General features: G+C 40.8%; 1 protein-coding gene across 4 annotated transcripts in view; it reads left to right on the top strand.

Annotated features, from left to right (window-relative positions):
- CHRDL1 (chordin like 1) overlaps window positions 1–13,693 on the top strand; it is a 45,559-nt gene extending 31,866 nt beyond the window's left edge. For 3 of the 4 annotated variants that reach the window (XM_064463366.1, XM_064463364.1, XM_064463363.1), the window contains exons 7-12: window positions 1,382–1,449; window positions 2,772–2,946; window positions 5,915–6,109; window positions 7,825–7,992; window positions 9,155–9,244; window positions 10,487–13,693. In XM_064463366.1, the coding sequence (XP_064319436.1) occupies window positions 1,382–1,449; window positions 2,772–2,946; window positions 5,915–6,109; window positions 7,825–7,992; window positions 9,155–9,244; window positions 10,487–10,617 (827 nt within the window). In that variant the 3' untranslated portion in view covers window positions 10,618–13,693. The remainder of the gene's footprint in view (window positions 1–1,381; window positions 1,450–2,771; window positions 2,947–5,914; window positions 6,110–7,824; window positions 7,993–9,154; window positions 9,245–10,486) is intronic. The other variant, XM_064463365.1, reaches the window with a different exon arrangement.
- The last annotated feature ends 8,089 nt before the right edge of the window (window positions 13,694–21,782 follow it).

Here is a 21,782-nt window from a genome sequence, read left to right as displayed (position 1 = left end):
CTCCACACTAAACGATTTCTCCTGTTCTTGTACAAGTTTTCCAAGAATCAGATAGCAGTTCTCAGTTCCATGGCTTGTCTTATCAAGGAACACCTCTAAATATGTCTCTCAAAACTCCTTAAAGCCACATTCTCTCTCTAGCCTGAACTGATTTTTCCCTGCTATAATCTCCACTCTAGCTTATGCTTAGTTACGTTTGTATTTATGAAGTTGTCTTTACAAAGAAAACAGCTGGACACTGCTCCTGAGTAGAAACTGAGAGCGTCATCTTCTTTCCAACTTTCCTTTCCATGAATCACATGTTTGGCTGTTAGGACCTAGAGCCTGGCTCCGCAAGTCCCTCACATTGATTCTCAAAAGCATTCATTACTTCTATATCACACACACAAATTGCAAGCACTCTAGAAAAGCCTTTTCTCTTTTAAAAGACAAGTCAGAATGCGCTTACTTTGTTATGAGCGTCCTTAGTGCTATGAGCCTTATTCTGTAGTACTTTCATTGGCCTGATTGAAAAAAGCAGTGCTGAACATTTCATACTATGCGCGAATATAGGATCCTCCGAGCTTAGATGGGATCCGCTCTTAGCTGGCCTACTCCTCATACATCCGTCTGTAACTCGTTGTCTGTGCCGGGCTTCCTGGAGGGGTTGCTGTTTTGCGACCAATGAGTCATGCACTGAGCATGGCCATCACTTCTATTTATGAAACAGTCTATCTTTGACAAACAGGTGAAAACACCTCCCTGGTTCATTATCATACCTGGGAGTGAATCGTGACTTAGCAATTTTTATTAAATGAAGCATAAATAAGAGGGAAAAAACAACCATAATGATATGGGGACAGGAAATTTGCAGGACAAAACATGGCTTACTTTTTCTTGTTATATATAATACAATGTTATTTATTATTAGCTACACTTCAGACCTGACTACAAAAATGTAATTCAGGATTCAATTCTCAGTCAAGTTAAATGTCAGTTGAGGAACAGGAACTGTGCCTGTGGGTTCCCTCAGCCCACAGTAAATGGAAGGTCACACAATTTAGCCTTTCTCTGTGAGCTAAGACTTGTCTCCTCAGCTTTGCTTGAGATCACGTAGCAAATGGTTGCTGGAAATTACCTTGCCCACAGCATATTGTTAAACTGCATAAATCTGATAGTAAATCCTAATTCTGAGTTTGCATAACGTTTGGGAAGGGATCTTCCTTTTGGTCTCTACAGAATCTAGTACAATAAAGCCAGACTACAGACTGACAGTTGTACACACTGATGCAACCTCTACCCTAAACTGAGCTGTAAAGCTGGATGGAACGTTCCCCCTGAGTATCTCCCAAGGTGTTGCACAATTACCCCGCTAACTGATACTGCTCTGCTTCATGTACAGGAGATGGAGAATTATCCTGGGAACATTCTGATGGAGATATCTTCCGGCAGCCAGCCAACAGGGAAGCCGTAAGTATGACCTACCATTTTAAGACATACTTTCCTGCTGTGCTGTGCCTGCCAGTACATTGGGGAAAAAAGAGAGAAGGATGAAAACAGGTCTGAATACCTACTGCTTCATCCTGGGTTCTGTGAATCTAGCCCGAAATAGGTTTCTTCCACTTCTGGCAGCCCCTTAACAAACTCAGCCTGAATTCATGAATAACACTGAATTATAAACTCCCATGAGCAGGCTCTGGTTTGGTCTTTGTTGTATATGCTCTATAAGAATAAAATTCTACAATGTTTTGTTTGCTATGCAAGCATCACTTTTAAATCTTAATTGCAAACACTTACTTCCCAGTTGACATATACACATGGCTATATTTACTTTAGGGGCTAAGAGTATCCATTAACAACTTACCTCTCAAGAGGTGATTTTTATAACAGCATTTGGAGAGAATATGAAGAGCTTTCAAGCATTAAGTGCATTACCTAAATACATGAACCAACAGGTCTTTGGATTAGTGAGAACAATCATGCTTTACAAAATAGTTGCTGTAATATACACTATTCCTTCATGCCCATGGGTATTTTGGAAAACAATTCTCTGAAAACAACCAGTGTTTTTCTCTAGAAAACACACTACACACTACCACCTCTACTACTATTACTATTACTACTACTACTACTTTCCTTTGCAAATAAAATGAGACTTCCCAGTATATAAGACAGATTCTAGTAAGGTTCTGCTCAGTCTGTGCAAGGCTAACCCTGGCCTTGCATGAGAGTTTAAAACTGCGAGCAAACAAGAAGCTGGACAGTCATTCTGGACGTGCTCTGCCACTGAAGCCCCGGGAGGAAGTTCTGATGAGGAAAACTAGACAGGCTTATGGTTCTTCTCATCTAATCTTTAAGTAGAGTAGACATCAGTAATGTAGATATCTAGCTTTGAACACCGTTTTGAATACATGTAGCGAAATAGGCACTTCTGGGCTGTGATTCATCTCCTCATGATAGAGAGATCCACAACAGGTCAGGTTCTAAAATTGCCTCTCTCTATTGACTTGATTAGGGACTTCAGATGAGCAGCTTCAATAAAGACACCTACACTGACATACACAGTCTGGTGAGATGAATTACAACTGGGCATGTGTAGATGACTTCATTACCATGTTCACTATCTGGAAAACCTGAATGGCCTTTATTTAGTATGGTGCCATTCATAATATTTAATGATGTTTGATGATAGTGACAACACTCTCGTTGCTTGTGTTAAGCTTCTCTACAGGCTCTTTCCCCAGGTTCACCAGAATGAGACATTTACTTTCCTGCTCTCTTTCTGCCTCCAGAGACACTCATACCATCGCTCCCACTACGACCTGTCACCCAGCTCTGCAAGGCAGGCAGTCAACATTCCACGATTTCCCAATGCCAGGAGTAACCGTGGAGTCCTGCCGGATCCCCAGCAAGCTTCAGGAACAATAGTGCAAATCGTCATCAACAACAAGCATAAGCACGGACGAGGTAAAGACAAGGAAATTATTCGCGGTCATTTTCTTTACACTGTCTCCTATTTTGTTGGTTTACTAGCTATAAACAACATGTTTAAACTGCCCTGCAAATCTCAGATCATAAATCTTTGCCATAGTATCAGAGGTTTTCCACCTCCAAAGCTTAGCAAACTATTCTCAAGAAAGACAATATCCTGACTTCCCCCACCTTAAGCTAGTTGTCTGAGACAGTGAGATGCAAGGGGTGCTTTTCCTCCTCCATGACTTAATACTAGGGGCAGAGTAGGCAATTAGCCTGTACTGGATGCCTGAGCTGTGAACAGGCAAAGTTAACCAAGGTAATGAATGTCACTCCAAGAATCCTTTACTGCCTTCTGATAATATACCATAGGACATACTATGTTATGGGGACAGCAGAACTTTGAGCCAAACCAAGGCAAACCTTATCCAAACACGACCAAGCCATATTCCTGCTGCATTACAGGAATGACAAAAATAGAGGGAAAATACCAATTCTCCAGTTAGTGGGACAGCAGGTTTTGTACAATAAAAAGGGTGGGACACTCAGTTCCCACAGTGGGTGTACCTGAGTGAACAGAGTCTGCAGGAACAAGCCTAAGAAGCCGTAAGAGAAATAGCTGTAAAAATGCATGTTCAGAAGAGCATCCATCCACAAATGCCAGTCAGTACGCACTTAGAAACTACCTACAAAGAGTTAAAAGCCCTTGTATTAGGGCCAACTAATCTTTTAAGGTATTAACTAACAGAAGGAATGTTGGCCATAGGATCTTTATTATCCACCTGAATAAGCATGAAAAAACATTCAGATCATGCCAGTGTTTTATGCTGAATCTAGGAGCAGGAATCTCCATGCAGTGCAATATCTTTGACGTGTAATTCACACATGAAGATATCATCAAAGCAATTTCTAACTGATGTGTTCCGGCAAATAAAGAGCATACAGAAGCATATTTCTGGATGCAGTATATAGTAACCGCCGCCAACTTCAGACAGTCATTGCCTGGAGAGTGTCTGAGAGATCCCCATGATGGAAACAGGAATGCTGACCGTGTATTTGCTTTTGTTCTTGTGCAGTTAACAAGTGTTTTATTAATTAATGCACATGTCCCTTGAGACGCATTTCAGCAAGTTAAAAAATAAACACACAACAATTCTCCTGACATGCAAATACTGTGCAGTTGCATGGATACAGATTTATCATTCTAAACATGAAGAGCACTAAAAACAGGGCATCAGGGAACTAGAAGTTATTTGCCATATTTTGGCTTCTACTGGAGGCTTCATTTGCTACCTCAGAGTAATTATTGAACTGTTCTGTGCTAAACAAACCCTTAAAACAGCAAAAATATGTAGCTACACCATGTCATATATTATCCCTTCCCCTGTGAGGGAGAAATCATGAAATATTTATGTCCATAAAGGATCTGGAGAACTCTAGCTGGGGAAAAAAATCCATATAAGCATAAATATAATGAATAATATAGTATATACGCATTTAAGAAGCCCACTGAGCAGCTGAGTACTTAGCAGTTTTCTCATTTATACTTTTTTCTCCCATGTTCTTAGTATACAGATAACACTTTTGAGAAACAAAACTGTTTCCTACCTCTAGAATAAAAATATGTCTTACAAAAGAGTTAAAAAGTAGCAAATTATAAACCGAATGATAGCATAACCCTGTGAAAGACAATACATTGCAAAGAACACTCCCCATAAATCTCAGTAACTCAGTAAAGTATAAGCCAGTTGGTCACATCTGTTACCAGTTAGATGTAAATTTCAGATTACAGATAAAAATTAAATTGCTTTTGAAAGTTACAGGCAAAATAGGAACATATTTTGCAAATAAAAGCATTAATAAAAATGATGGCATATTAGAAGAATTGGAAATATTTACAACATATCCTGGCTTTACTTTAATTTACTTTAGCTGCTTTTAGAAATCAGGCAGTGCCCTTTCTTTCACCTTGTTAGGATTAGTTTGCATTTTTCTTTGTGTTTATAAAATATTTAAAAAGAAAGGAGTAAGGTTTATAGGACAAATGCAAACACGGTGTAAAGTGATATAATTCCCATTAACTGCCGGGTGACCCAAACTGGCTTCCACTAAGCATGGATTTTTCCACTCTTCTTGTGTCAGCTGTATTCCCCTGTGTCCCAAGACCACTGAGGAATAAATATTCTGAGATGCTTAGATGCTGTTGGAATGAAATTTCAGTCCCAAATGCATCCTTTCATGTTAATGTATTCTTGAGATTCCAAACCCCAAATGTCTCTATATACCTACAGACATATATATTTCCACACAGGACATTAAAATTCATTTTGCAACATTCCCTCACTTTGTTCTGTGTGTTGTGTGGAAGGAACTCTCACGCAAAAGCAATGAAAGGCTCAGGTGGCACTAATCCATCCTGCTGATAGCATGGCTCTCGCGGCACGAGCCGTGTTCGGCTAACGGTAAGAGAAGCTGTGCAGATGACTCGGTAGCAAATGTTGTGATCCTGTCATCTGCCGATTCCCTTCTAGAAGCCAGAGCCAAGGTAGCAGGCTGTGCCCTGCATGTGGACTAACATCAGGCAGGGAAGGAGGAGTGAGTTTTATAAGCTGGTTAATGATGCACAGCTGAAATGCATGCACTGGAGAGGAGATAGTCACATACTTGACTCAGCCACCTTCACTGTTCTCCTCAAAATAGTGATGGACACCAGTGTCAGCAGAGTTGGAATCAAGGCAAAACTGCTCGGAAAAAGGCTATCATAGGCTCAGACTCATTTTAAGTAGCAAAACTCCAAGATAAAGTTAACAAGCAGAGAAATGGGCCAGAGACTCTAACAAATTATGTACAGAGACGCTGCTTTAAACAAATGTGCATGATTCAAATGAATATTCATAGAGAGGCAGCTAGTGAATGTACCTTTTCCAGTTGTACTTTTTCTTCCTTTTCTCTTCTTTCATAGTTTGTGTTTCAAATGGCAAAACATACTCACATGGTGAATCTTGGCATCCTAACCTCCGGGCCTTCGGAATCGTAGAGTGTGTGTTGTGCACCTGCAACATCACCAAACAAGAATGTAAGAAAATTCATTGTCCAGAACAGTATCCCTGCAAATACCCTCAGAAAGTAGAAGGAAAATGCTGTAAAGTCTGTCCAGGTAAAACAAAGTTGATCACAGACCGCCTTTTTGCTGTGCATGTTAAGGGGCTTGGCTCAAGCCTTATGGTCACAATAAGATCTGATGAAAATAGCACTAGCTGGGCCCGTTGTTCTAATGTGCATGCAGAGGTCTCAGTGTGCGACAGGCAGAGCTGCCTGGCCAGCCCTGCTGTTCACTGCTGTTCCTCAGATCGGGGGGCTTGCTGCCTGGGGTACCTACGTTCTGATCAGTCACTGCTGTTCTCTCTACTGCTGGCAGGAATTCCTGACTCTCATTTCCAAAGCAAGTGTTACAGAAACATATGCAGAAAGTTCATTACTGTCAAATGACTCTCCCATCCTTCCCCCACTGCAGTGCCCACAGAACCTTCAAATAATTTTCTAGCTTGTGAAATTTGCGTGGGGATAATATAATTTCTGCTTTATAAAATATACCAGAAGGACTCAAAACCCCTGACTATAAATTGATTGGTGTCAGTTATGTAACTTATTCCTTGAAATAAATACTAACTTAGCCCAAATTTACCACTAATGATTAAACTTACGTAGACATTATTTACTAAAGTCAATGTCTACAGTGGGTGAAAAATCTCCTAATATGGTCTGCCAAAGGACCAGCCATGTTGCATATGATATAAAGGGTAAAGGAGTGTCCAGTTCCCTTCTGTGCCTTTAAACTTCTTTTCTGATCTGTATGGCCCATTTCTGTGATTGGTGATGCACTGGGTGGAAATGCTCTGAGGAAATTAGTTGTTCAGTCATATAAAGAAACCCTTCACAGAATAGGCACTTCCCATTTTCTCTTGCCAGCCTTGCTTGCTGGGAAAAAGCACGATGTAGTGGCAGTAGGCAGGCAGGAGGGGTGATCTAGATCCTTCTGGATACTTGTGAATCAGAGATCCATGGCTTTTACTGGGCTCATTTGAGATGAGAACAATCAGCAAAACCTGGCTGACAGGCTTCAACAGCAAATTTAATAGCGAAGAGAAAGTTAATGTCTTTTTCTCTGAGATTCTATGTGCCGGTTTTTAAGAAAGCTGAACCTCTTCCTGCAGTCTCTCTTGTATGCGTGGAGACGTATTAATTGTTAGGCTTTTCCACAAAGAGCAGTCCGAGTTTCTGAGTTGCATCATCTCTCTTACATTCTTGTCCAACTTCCAATTACCAACAGAATAATTACAATTTCTACGTACATGCTCTATGACTTTACCAGGTGGGCGAGACATAATGTGCTCTGTGGCCAGCCCAGGCTTGCACTGGCCAGCTGGCTGCTGCTGAGCAAAACGCAAACCTTGGAGGTTCTACCTGCCCTTTTCTTCAGCCAAGCATTAATTTGGGTCTCTTCACTCTGTCCAACCACCAATTTTCATTTAGTTATTTTATTACCTCTGAGACTTCTACCATTATTTCAAATATGCTTGAAAAGCGGACAACAGGTTCAAAAATTGTGAGGAATCTCAGACCACATGGTTTTACACAGCTCATTTCTGCATGAAACTGGGTTTTCAATATGAATACTGTCTTGCCACCATAGACAGGCCACCAGAACCTAGCAGAATTGAATATCTGGGGCTTAGCTGGAGATGGATTTTTTGTGGCCATACAAGTGAAAATTCTACTTTGAAACTAAACCTGCTTGGCTATTGGTGCCAAGTAAGTTCTGGAGGACTTGATTACAGCCGTAATATGTGTTTTGGGCTTTTTTTTAAACAGAAGAAGTGCCAAGTCAAACCTTTGACAACAAAGATTACTTCTGTGGGAAAGAAACATTTCCTGTCTATGAATCCGTTTTCACAGAGGAAGGAGAAACCATCAGAAAAATTGCAGTAGAGACTGAAAAGCCACCTCAAATAGAAATACACGTGTGGACAATTAGAAAAGGTGAGTTGAGCAAGTTCTTTCTTTGAACAGTGATCACTGACCATTAAAATCCAAGGACAGTTTACAAATCCAAGCATCTTGAGACTGCTCTTCTTCTGGCTATTCAGGATATCACTGTTACAGCTGTTTCCAACATACTCAAGTTTTGCCGTAAAAAAACCATTAATAACAGACAAAGCTCTAGTTCTGCAAACTCCTACCCTTCATTGTGAGCAAAAGCACAATGACAAACAGGTTGTCAGTAACACCCTGTGTAATTTATTGCAGAGAAATGGGTGGTAGGGGTTGAAACAAGTGCCTGAGGGTTCTTATTTAGAATGGACCAAAAAGCTTTCCATTGAAATCAGTTTGCACTATCTGTCTTAGTGATGCTACACCCATGATGGTCTAGAATATGAGCAAAAAATGTTCAGGATGGAAACAATACCTTTAACTAGACTAACTGGTAAAATCAGAGAAAAACAGGAAAGCATTCAGAAGCCCAAGCACTTTGCAAATCCTGAACTTCTAGTATAATGAAAGTTACCTCCAGCCTCCTAAAAATCCTGTCTACTTAATCTACTTTAAGCAAAAAGCATGTGATCCTCACAGAAACCCTCATATAGTGTGGCCGTTTACCTGGAAATTATACATTTCTAGAATGCACTTCAAAGCACAAAGCCAAGCCCAAAGTTTGAGCAGAGAAGTGGCAGAGGATCGGATGGTTGATAATTGCGCTCTGTGTGTTCAAGAAGCCACAAAGCCTTGTGATGATCTAACAGTGATGTTGCCTGCTAGCTTGTGACAGGCAAAATGGCATCTGACTGCAAAATGATACTGTTTTTGTCCAAGGCACTGGGATTTTGGCTTCTGTTGTAACCTTATATTTACTCATACTAAGGAAGGGTTCAGCTGTGTCGGAAAAGAACTGGCTAATTCTCACACCCCTCACAAACTCTCCTCAATCGTAAATCCACAGAGGGATTGACAGGGGAGTAGTAAAAAAAAACAGGGTGGTGGCAAAGAGAATAAAAAAGAATAGGCTAAAACCCCACATAATTGGTAAGGGTTATTTCACAAGGTGACTCGACGTGGCAGTAACTCTACATAAAGGCAGGGCAGCAAGCCAGGTTTAGAACAGGCACACTTCCAGTAACATGCGCTTCTCATTTCTTTGCTGAAGGGATTCTGCGTCACTTCTATGTTGAAAAAGTGTCCAAGAGAGAATTTGAAGAACTTCCTTACTTCAAGCAGATAACACGGACAACCCCTAGTAAGTAAAATTCTGACCTCTTCAGGTTTCTATTCTCCAAATAATCATAGCCTTGAAAAACATTCTTTTACTCAACACAGTCAAACAGATGTACTAATTTTTCCTCCAGTACCTGGCTCCAATATTTTGTAAGCTTAGATTTAAATAATCAAAATACAGCAATTTAAAATATAGATACATACAACAGTACTTCATGTCCATGCTGTCTTAGTCTCCTGTACTTAAATAAAATACAAGATAGGCTGTTTTCTGCCCATACTGCCGTTAAGTCTGAAACATGACTGATGTCAGCACAGCAGCACAATTTGGATTTACTTAAGTAACACATCAAGTTACCCAATTTTTTAGAAAGTCATTTAGAAGGGAAATATTCAGAGATTATTAAAGGAGCTCGCCTACGTACAGATATGTTATATTTGAAAGAAGCCTTTCCTATGTTCTTAACAATATCTTAATTATTAAAATCTGCCTTTTGAAGGGCCATGTAATTCTGTTATCACTCGTGATTCACTTTCCTTTTTGTATTTCATGCAGCTTGGGATATGACATTTAATTTGATAGTTGAATTAAGGTATAGACATTTTTAGTTGCCTATTCTTTTGCATTACAAGCTGTCATTTTTTTCTGAGATCTTTAATAAGGCAAGGAAGTTTTTTTCCTAGGAAAAATAAATTGCTGATAATACCGTCTTAGTGAGAATCAGACACCTTTTTGCTGGCAGCATTCCATAAGCTCGTTGTTGTTTCTAATACAGTATTCTACTTACTGGGACAGTGGGCATTTCTATTAACATTATCAAAAAATGCATTAAAATATTGATATCCAGCAAACACAGTTTGTATTACACACAGGCAGGCAGAGTTCACAGTGGATGAAACACTTAGACTTGTTGCTTCCCAACTTTTAAATACTTTGGTTTACCATCAGAGTTAAATTTTCACTTCACTGTCATAGAGTCTACAATGTCATAAATGGTTGAATGAATAGGGTCGACTTACAGTACTACTTAATTAAAGAAAGAAATAATATTCTGGCCCTTGTTTATTATTTTTAACAAAGTTATTTTGCATGGAATATGTTACGTGGTTGTAAGATGCTCTGAATATTTTCCATGGGAGGATTGGACATTCTCTCTTTGACCATTGTGAATCATTTGGTCTGGAGAGTGCTTGTAAATGTCTTCGAAGTTCCCTATGCCCTTTTCTAAGTCAGTATCTGTCTCCTTTGTATTTTTGTTTTCAGGCCAGTGGAAAATATTTAGCGAGGGAGAAGCTCAGATCAGCCAAATGTGTGAAAGCAGAGTGTGCAGGACTGAGCTCGAGGATTTGGTAAAGGTTTTGTACCTTGAAAAGTCTGAAAAGGGTCACTGTTAAGGGAGACAGCACTGGAGGTAGAAACACAAGAAAACTTATGAAAACTTGGATCTGCAGCTGGACTGCAGGCTTATTTTGCTTAAGTCAACAGTTGCCCTAAAAACCAAAACTATAATGCAGTAATTATTCACATCATGCACAGCAAATTTGCTGCTTTATGTGTAGTGGTCTGTGTCAACCGTTCAAATATCTCCTCCAAAAGACTAGGAGGCTCTGTATTACTGGTGGGGGAAGGAGAAAGAGAGACTGTACTTTCCCAGAGTTGCATTTCTTTACAAGTTAAAAAGAGAAAACAGAACATTTTTATTATTATTATTTGGCAAGTTATTCAAACTAATGAAAAGAAGGACACCTAATAAATGTGCAGGAGCTATGGAAAGCATTATTTTCTATGCTGAATTTATACCATTTTGGATGTTGAAATGACTCATGGATTTCTTTTAGTGGTGGAGGAAAAATACGAGTGGTACAATACTTGTGTTGGAGACATAAAAACCAGATTTAAACTAACAATCTCCTAAGCAGCCTGCCTTTGGGATGATGTCTTGTAGTTGAGCAAACTGAGTCCATAAACTGAACAGCAGGTGTTAGTGGCAGTCACTATATTGTTGTAGCAATTTGAGCAAATGTTTTCTTTTAAGTGGTTTTCACTGTTTCCTCCACCCACTCCTCTAAAAAATGTGAACTGTTAGCTCCCTATCACAGCACTAATAACTTCATTCTTCTGGGCCCTATTAACACATGGTCTTGGCTGATAAATTGCCTTCTAAAGTGACATGGCAGAAGGTGGTGAAGTACTTGCAGTACTTTCAAAGCACCTAGAGGGTTAAACCTCCCAATTAATAACTCCTTAAGAGTTGTGACAGTGCTTAATTTATTTGTTCTGATATGTTACAAACCTAATCTTCTGCATTTTTCTGAGAGTGACCTCTCAATTTTCATGCTTCAAGGACAAACACCAAACAGCCACAGCAGGCCTTTAGAATGGAGCAGCTCTGTGAAAACTGTTCTCTTGAGAAAAAAAAAACCTGAGAGATTCTGTTACATTTAGTATAGCACGTCTACAGTGTGTTTAAGAAAGGTGGCTGTCATCTGCAGAAAAAGTATAATTTAAAACATGTTTTCTCTGAAGAGTCACCGAAGTACTGTTCTGCCTCGTCGCTGTGATGTTGGATTAAATCCCAAGAAGCAAGTGGCTCTGCCTGCTTTTGCTCCCATTTTCTGTTCCACAAGCAGACAGGAATACTGCTGTTCAAAGACACGCTAGGAAACAACGTTTTACGGAAATTGTCCGAGCCAGGGGCTGGGCCTTCACAGGGAGTGAAATCAACAGTGACAGCAAGGATTTTGAGGTTTGTCATTTTGCCAGTGACAGCACTCCAGGGTGTACCCATTTCTAAAGGGGTGAAGGTATGGGAGAGCTCAGTGCTGAATGACAAAAGCCTGTTTCAAGCAGAGCTTCACGATCCTGAGGGGATCTTTGTCTTGAGCAGCAAACCCTGGCAGCTCTGCAGCTCTCCCCCTGCAGTGCAGGCCTCAGGCCAGGCTTCTTTGTGCCACCCAGGTCCTGCCTGTGCTGCCTCAGCGTCAGGAGGGGTGTAAGGCAGGGCTTCTCAACAAAGAGGAGCAAGTGAGGAGAACAGACACGAAGGTGAAGGAAAGGCTGAAGGGAATTAGGAGAATACATGTAGGGTGATCTCAGGTCCTTAGCGATCTTGCCTGTATATAACCACCCCGTTGTCCCTAGGCCCAGACAGAGAGCAGATAATATTTAGGAATACTTCCCTCCCTAGCAAGCACTCAACACGGTCCACTGCATAACAGAAAAGCATGCTACAAAGGGAGCTCCTCCAGCAACCACGAGGATCTGCAAGAATGAAATATTCTTACCTGGTACAAGAACCACGGGGGTCTGTTTCCAAGCCTCCATGGGCCACAGGGAAATCCTCCGTGGTCCCTCCATGGCCACAGGAGGGCCTTTGCTGGGGGCTTGGAGTGCCTCCTCCCTCCTCCTGCCCGGCCCTCCGAGTGTGGGGCTGCTCCTCACACTTTCCCCCTCACCCCTCGCTGCCCGGCAGCATTTTGCCCTTTCTCAAATACACCTTCCCCGAGGTGCCACCAGCCTCGCTGAGGGGCTCAGCCGTGCCCTGCGGTGGGGCTGCTGGAACCGGCTGTCCCCAGCTGCCCCTGGCATGGGCAGCCCCTCAGCTCTCCTCAGAGGGGACCCTGCTGCCCCGCTGCCAGCCCCGGGGCACGGACACCTGGTAGCACTGACACCACGCTATAGTGCACAGTCTTAACTTGCACCAGGCCTTTAGAAGTCCTGCATCACTCTTCATTAAAAGGAGAGCTAAGTGATCTGCCCCACCACCTTCCCATGGCACTGTAGCCTCTGCCTCCATAAGTCCTGTCCTGGTGTCTGGAAGGGGTGTATCATATTCTGAGGTCCTGAGACCTTGCTGTACCAGACGTTACTGCAGTGTAACTGTAGAAGAAGCAGTTTTGCAGCAGCAACACCTAAGGCATGTGGCAACTACTGCGTTGAAATTTGCTGCAGAAGTGCAAAATTTTATTATAAATCTTCTAATAAGTCATTAATTAACCTTATTGTTACTTTGGTGAAGATGTTGTAAGGAGGAGGTTCTGAGGAACTGTAGCGATCTGGTGGGAAGACCAGCAGTTGACTTCTCATCTCACAGGCATCATCTGTTTGTAGCAGTAGCTGGTGAATAAAGACTAAGTGGAAAGTGTTACAGTATTTGTAATTTTTTTTTCTAAGAAGAAGAAGAAAGCAACCTGCTATTTGTATTTGTGACAGGACAGGTGGAATCCAGATTGTGTATTTATTTTATAATAAACACTTTTTCAGAAAAGCAAAAAAAAAAATCATAAGCATCATTTAGTAAAATGCAGTGTTGCATTTTTCCATTTCTGGTCACTTAAGAAAAACAAAATACACAGTGTCATGTTTTTCATTCTCTTCATGGGATGTATGTCTGTTACAGTACTTATTTATGTACTTGTTGTATCACTTTGACCTGGTTTGATAAATTAATAAACCCTGAAGTTGGTAATAAAACCAGATGTTTTGTGTATGATGCTGTTTGGTCAAGATGTTTGGTTTCAGATCCCTGTTTGCAGCCCCGCTGCTGCCACCTCAGAGAAAGCCTGAACCCACGCAGCCGGCTGGCTGCAGCACGTGGCTGCCCGCTGTGGAGTCAGGTACTGAGCTATGGAAGAGGCAGATTCAAGACTTAGACTGTTGGACAGGGTGCAAAGTAAGGTTTCAGCACTCACCCATGCTCTTAACACTTCAAGAGTGAGCTTGAACCACGTGGACTTCAGCAGTGCACCTAAGACGCCAGTTTATCAAAAACCTAAGAGATATTCATTGGTTATGAGCAGTTCTGACTTAACCATCGCTTACAGCTGGGCCTGAGAAGCTCTGTGGAGCGCACTCATGGGAGTCCCAGTGAACTCAGCAGGATTGTGTGGCCCTCCACAGGCAAGTTCAATTAATTAACTCCTGCAATATGCTGCAGTGTTTAATTCACAGGGGTGGTAATGTTGCTCCCATTTAAGTCAGTATCGGACCAAGGCAGTAAAAGCTTGCTGTAACTCAGCATCCACGGGGTCGACAAAGAGCCCTGAGTGCTCACTATGTCTGAAAATCAGGCACGTAAAGCTTGCAGCAGGACAGCTGTGTCCCCGCACTGCACTAGTTCTTTCTTTCAGGTCTTCTCTCAGGAATGTCTTCCTCAGAATTTTGCAAACCAGCTTACACTAGCACTCACCCAAGCTAAATTGAAAAGCTATAGAAATTATCACAACCTGGGTAACACGAACAAACAAATCGGAAGGATCAGCAGGGTGCTCAAGCTATCAGCTTATTTAAATTGTTCAAACAACTACGATTATGTGCTTTCAGGACTTGTTAGTAGGACAACAATAGTATGCCGGGGAGGCAGTATAGGATCTGCAATATATAGATTTTCTGCTCACAGATATGTTTGACCTTTGAGAAATACCCAGGTTAATTCAGCTTTCACCTACCCAACATGATTAATTTTGAAAATCAAAGCACTAACATCCGTAAATGGAAACCAGCTAAAGAAGAAATCAAGCATTGACAACTGAGAGAACAGTACAGCACATATTATTGCTTTCTGGGCAATACATATTTTGACCCTCAAAATAATTGGGGGACTGTTGATGGAATCAATCTGTGCTATTGATTAAAAAGAGATGATCTTAAGAAACATAAGAAAAAAGCATAAAACACTAACTCACACACAGGTAGCAGTGTCACTAAAATGGAGAGTATCTACCTTGGAAAAGATGATTGTTCAAAGGAGTTCCACAGTAAATCACTGTGAATCAATAAGTACATCAAATCTGAAATTCAAGATGTCTCTGGAAATTCTTCATTAAATTAATTTCTGTTATTTCACCACAACCTGCGTATTCATCTTAGCCAGCTTTTTAGTTCAGCAAGGCATCTGTTACAAGAATCCCTTCCATGAGGGCACACCCTAGGCATGCGTACCTACTCTGCTCTGATCTCCTGCTGTCCCAGCCCCCTCTCCAAGCCTATCTGAGGGGCGTTAGCCTTCCTGGGAGTCGCAGACTGAAAGTCACTAACAGGGTTGCACAGCTGCATCCCCATTGGATGTATTCTCTTGATTTCAGAACATCCACATGCTTCTTAGCAGCACACTAAATCTTCTTTCTCACTCCGCTCCTATTCCCCTCACGTAACACAGATCATCTCTGACTCCACACAACTCCACAGGCCAGGAGGGGCTGGGTACCGAGAGGAGAGCCCTATTCACTGCTGTGTTCTTCTGAAATGACTTTTAAATATACCTACACAACTACAGGAGAAAGAATGTGTCAGCCTAATGCCCTCATCTTCATACACTCTCCATAAAAAAAAAAAAAGGTCAAAACATTTCACAATTCAGATGATGAATACTTCCAAAATAATTGATAACACATGAACTATTTGCGTAATATTGGTGTGCTCTGGTGCCTATTGTGTTATCCATCTAAGATAAAAGCCAAGATTTTGGAGATTTATTGTGGGAGGGGTGAAAATTGACAAAGTTAATCCTTATTTCCATTTATTGCTTTTGTTTGGGGTTTGAAAAATGTCTTCATCTTCTGATCTGAGGTTTTGGACTGGTTTACTTCTTGGGTAAAGTATGTCTGCAGCTACATGAGTATATGAGTATGAACCCACAGCTCTGCCCTTCTCACATAACACCAACCCAACTGTGAGCAAGAATGCAAAGCATCCAAAGCAAAAACAAATAATTGATTTTAACCCGGCAAAACAGTTTTTAATGTAGACACACTGGATGACAGTTCAGCATGTTCAGAAAAGGCAGAGCGCCTGATTTCACTACCACTCAAAGTAAAAACTCCCAGTCTATCCTCAAATGACCTCAGCCCAGGAGACAGTACATCACACTAAGCTCAAAGCGTAGCTAACTGCTTCTCAAACAGCACCCATAGTTAGTTGATCTCTCCACCAAGATCAATTCTGTCTCCTATAGATTTGCTTCTCCTGTTTCTCTCTTCTTTATTTGTTTGTTTCGGAATCATAACACCACAAAATCAGGTAAATTAAAAGTGCATTCTATTCCCACTGAAGTAAATAGCAAAACTCTGAATCTGTTTAAGAAGGGATCCCTGAAGAACTCATACTGGTGTATACTGTACTGGCATTAAACACATTTTAGTGTGCTCTGGTATTTAGTGTGTACCAAAGGTACATTTTCTACTTTTCACAGACAGATTGCCGGCCACTTCATGTTCCTTAGCCAGCACTGTTACTCTAGCCTGTTCTTCCCCAGCTCAGTTGTCCCCTCTGCCAACAGCTAGGATGGGCTAATGAAGCTGAGTCCTAATTTTAGAGGCATAAATAGGAGTCAACTGACACTTAAGGTTTATGCACTGGGGTATTTTTGTTCCACATCTCTAAATGGGAAGATTCAGAGTTTCCCATTAAAACATCTAGCTTGAAATTAGCGTGGTATTTATTTTCATTTCCTGTACTGAAGCATTGTGCAGCATGGCCAGGGTGCGTGCTGTTAAATATGCAGTTTGAGGTAGCTACGGTTCACTAGAGGCTGAAATAGTTCCTATAGAAACTTTTCGTAGTGTATTCCGGGTGGAATGGGAAATGCTGTAGAAGCATCAAACAAGGAAAGGGAGCTCTTGGGCCAGTTTCTTCATTACTGAAATAAAAAGACATTATGTAGCAGTATTTAGAGTTACAGCTGCATAACTGTCTCATAAAGTAATACAGTCACCGACTAACCAATCTTCACAAAGCTCTTCCTAGAGAAAGGAAGATTTGACTGTAAATACAGTTATTTAGTTAACAAAAAGTTGTTCTTACAGAAACACATATAGCTCCAAGTAACGATACGTTCCAAAAAGCTGGGTTTTGGTATCTGAGATCATGTTTTCAATTCTGTGCTCTTAGAAAATATTTCCTTGCTTTGAATGCCTTATTATATATTCACATAAGCTAAGTCTCACAAAATCTTCCTTTTTCGATCTAGCCAGACAGTGGCATCCTTTCAAAAATGGTCCAATGACAGCATTAAAAAACATTAGAGGATGTTTACAATCAGAACTGATTATCCACTAAGTTTAACTTCGCCATTTATATTAATGCAATCTAGTTGTAAAATCATGCAACCAAATCCTACCAGTAGCCCTTGTCATTCACCTCACACTATGTAAATTACCATAACCAAGTCTAAACTTAAAAAAAAAATGTTCTTTTGCGCTTCAGAAAATGTGCTAAATTTCTGGAAATAAAAACCCTGCTGCTGTTTTGTTTGAAAGACTTAGTTTATAAATTATGGATTGTTTTCACAAGTGAGAGGAAAAATCTACAGATTTTTTTACAGCTTCAAAGAACATTCAGCCTACAGTCTCTTTCATTTTGCATTCGTAAATAACTAAAAGATTCAACTGATAATATGGTCAAAGCCTACAGAGACTTAAGAACTTACAACAGCTTTTCCCACCCTGATTTTTCTTCTTCATTCAAAGTTGAACATTTTTTAGAGGCCTTTGCACTGATGAGTCCCTGCTGAAGAGACTGGGCTCTTCCATGACATCAGCTTATAACAAGTTCCCAAGTTCCCAATTTCTTCATAGTCAGCATGTGTTGGGAATGATTTACCCCATCTAAATGATGTCCATGACGAGATCACTCTTATTAAGACAAAGCTGTCATAACTACCGTGCTCGTGATTATCGCGGCTCGTATTAATGCATAGAGCACCTAAAAAACTGCACTAATTTACTTTTCAGGCAAGAAGTTAAGCAAACCCTAGAGAAACTCCTGACAACTGCAAAACTGCATTTGAATACTAAATGTTGAAAACTGGAGCTCTTCATCCTGGTGCCTCCACCAAGTAGTATATTTCTTAAGAGACATTTTATCCACTTGTCTATGATTAGAATATTGAAAGGAGCAGTTGCTAGAACAGTACCTCTAGAACGGAGCTCCAGCAAAATCAATCTGCTGGAAGATTCTTGAAGCCAAGAATCCAGTAACAGGCACATGGGCTTCTCCAGATCTTGGATTACACGGCTCAAACGTACCAGAAAATCACTGCCTGCACTGTTCCCTTAAAACACATTTCTCCGTAAATCTACATAATCATGATAAACTGTGAAGGTTTTTGTGAAACTCAGTAGAAAAACATACATCAAGTAGGATTTCAAGGGAAATCATCAGATCAAATTCTGTTTAAATCAGTTATTTGCGCATTAGAGTGACATCTGACCCAACAGGGGAATAAGCACTTAAATCTAGAGAAAATGCACAAGAAAAAAATCAGACTTTGTCTCTTACAAGTGTAAGGAGAAAGACTTTTCTTGTCCCCACACTTCCTTTTAAATTGCAGTTTTCAGAGCCATTGCAAATCATTCATTGCTACTCCTGCTGAACAACCCATGAAATCTTCATAGATTTCCAAACAGAGGATCCCAGGGGACCACTTAGCCCAGAGGATTAGCAAAGAGAGTACAGTAGTTGTTAATGAGTTCTACTTCAGGGCAACGGGATGAACCCAGGACACTAGCTTTTATTTCCACCTCAGAAAACAGATCCAAAGACCTTGCTTGTAAATAAAGATTGCTCTGGTCTAATACATGGGAAGTAGTCAAGGTAAACCCCAGGATCTCTTCTGGGGCTGCCTCAATCAGCCAATATATCTTAAAGCCACTGCTACTGCTCTATACTATGTTACCTAATATATATTAACAAAAATATAGTAAAAAAATAAAGACATCTCCCTTGTATCAAAATAACCTGATTTCTATCAAGTGTCTCCTTTCTACCAGCATCCTTCCAGTCCTAGAGCTAAAGATGCCTTCTTCTTGTACTTATTCTGCTCTAAAAAAAATTTTGGTAGAACAGGATTTTGTAACAAAAAAAAAAAAAAGCAGAAGAGCCAAAATCTGCTTCCTAAGAACTCTTGGTGCCCTATCTGGCAGAAACTGTAAAACTCCAGCTCTGCTGCCCTGGAATTCAAAAAAGATCCTGGGCCATTTCTCCAAAACCTTTTGAAAAGCCAGTCTGCCCCTGCCAACAGCGTAACTGTTATTCTTACTAATTGCCAACTGAGAGAGAATCCCAAAAGAAAGTTGGTGATTAGGCTTGGGAGACCTCAGAATGATGTAATGTTTGACAATAAGCTTTTGACTTAAAACAGGTAGTCCAACAAGCTGAAAGTGCATTTCATTACAATATTTTATAGATGAAAGGGTTTTCCTTTCTGACAAAGCTTCGGCTGCCACATAATCGTAAACTTTTCAATTTGAAGGTTTGACTACTGTGTAGGAGATGCCAAAATCAGGGAGGAAATGAGAAAATTTGACATAACCCCTTCAAAATGAGCTTTTAAGTAAGTTAAAATAGACTGATGTGCTCTTTTTTTACATCTTAAATTTTGCCCTCTACGCTATCTACTTTGGATATGCTGGGATCTCTTTTCTCCATGATGAAATCTCATTAACTCCTCACTGCAAACACATCATCTTCCACTATCTATCTTGTATAAAACTTATTTTTCCAAAATAATAACAAATAAAATAGGGTGAAATGAAGCTTAAGCCAGTGATGGAACTCTTTTATGAAGTGAATAGGTGCTCTCTGTGCCAATACAGTCTGTTTAATCACAGCCTAAAATTTTAATTATGTACATAGCTAAGCAGACTTGCTTGCATTGGCTTAATTATTCTGCATGATAATATGAACAAAGGGCCTCTGTTAAAGTAATCAACAAAAATTTTAGCTGGCTGAGTTTCCCCAAATGTTCCAAGAGCAATGAAAGATCTGATCATTAAGCATTTACTGCCCCTGAGAGCTGTTTTAAACCTGTTCCCTTCATATCACAGCTGGCCCTTTGAGTAGCCTCAAATTCTTTTTATCTGAAAGCCCTAGTAAGGCAGAACAAAAGAATGTTTCTCGTTTGGAGCGAGCTGTCTGTGTCATCTGTGTGATGTTCACTAGCAGGAGATGTCTATCTTAATGAGCTTTTGGCCAGGAACTGCACTGCCACTTTCTAACTTTTGTCCAGCTCACAGGACTGCTGATGCAGGGCGCACTGGATGTGTTAGAATTGTAAATGAGCCCCAGCAACTCCACATTGCACACAATCCCACAGTAACAATTAAGCAATAGTCTCTGCTGTCGTGGGCCTCTCCTGCCAGATAATTGACCACGACAGGAGCTATGCAGAGAACCCACGCCAAAGGTGAGGACATATAACACAAGTGAAGGTTCATTATCTTGCAGTGAAAGGGAAGTTAGCACCAATGGGAATTACGTTTTAAAGGACCAAAGGGTTAAAACTTTCACATTTTGGAAGCATTTACCATTAATTTCTCCTTTGCCCAACAGAAGCCAAGTGTTTTGAAATGCACTCCATTTTAGCAGGCCCTGGGAATCAGATCAGTGATAGCCATGTAAGCACTCCAAACCTACGCACGTATATGGTTGAAGTGAGTCCAAGAATGCTAGAAAGTTGTGCAGCATGTGTGTCGTTATTAAAAAGCTAAACATTCTGTCATGGTGAAAGCTTTCCATGTAAAATCTGGAAGTTCAAGAAGAAAACTAACAGCCATTGTATTAGAACAAGGGAGGATCTCTCTGGTACCCTGCGACATTTGAAGTCCAAGTACTTTTTGATCCCACTTCCTCTGTAAGTCTCCCTCATCAGATCACATTTCCCATCACGCACAACCTGCTCTCAGAGAGGTCATGTACCACAGCAGCACCTGCCCATGCTACATCTTGAGAGATACAGCTCACCTGCCCCACCGAGGAGAATAGGGATGGGGGGAAGAGAACTACAGAAGTCATCCAGTACCATGGTGGGCATTTACATAATTTCTGTGTTGAATTTTCAAATCTCCATTTTCTCAGTGGATATTCTTCCTTAGCAAAATATGTCAAAACATTGGTGATAAACCAGCAAGAAAGAATTCAGGAAGTTCTGAAAACCTGTTAACTTGTTACATGAGAGGCAGATTTCCTGGAGGGGGGAATAAGGAGGTCTAATGTACTTGCAGGCAGCCCAGTGGAGTATATGCTTCACCCATGTGACTGAGCAGAAGCTGTAGCACTATATAGTCCCCATGTCACCACTACAGCTAATTCAATCTCACATCCAGCATATATGAATGGGATATTCCTCCTGTTTAGTACAGCCTTCAGTCCCAAAGCTGCACTCTTGTTTTGCACTCACTCAGCCTCCTGCTTCTTGCTGTGCTCAGCTGCCTCAGCCCTGTACCATCACCCTAATTCTCTTCCCTGCCCCTATTGCTCCTGCTAACAGGCCTTATCATTTTCCTTAGGCTTGTCAGTCCTCTTTGCCTTTCAGTTCCTCTGCTCGTCAGACTGCAAAGCACATTTCTTTTCAAACATCTTATGTATGCAGTTGATCATATCAGTGAAATGGCAGTGGTGATAGATAATTTTGAATAAACTTGTGCCAAAAAGAAAGAGCATAGCTGAAGGGGGAAAGCGCAGTGTCACACTGTACAGTGGGGAAGAACTAGTCCCATTAGCCTGTTCTGTTATTCAGGAAAGTGCCTCTAGGTGACAGTTAAATTGTTAACACACTACATCA

The sequence above is a fragment of the Phalacrocorax carbo genome, chromosome 11 (assembly GCF_963921805.1).
Source record: "Phalacrocorax carbo chromosome 11, bPhaCar2.1, whole genome shotgun sequence".
Classification (NCBI taxonomy): Eukaryota; Metazoa; Chordata; class Aves; order Suliformes; family Phalacrocoracidae; genus Phalacrocorax; species Phalacrocorax carbo.
Note: the sequence above shows the minus strand (reverse complement) of the source record. Positions and strands in the feature narration are given on the sequence as shown.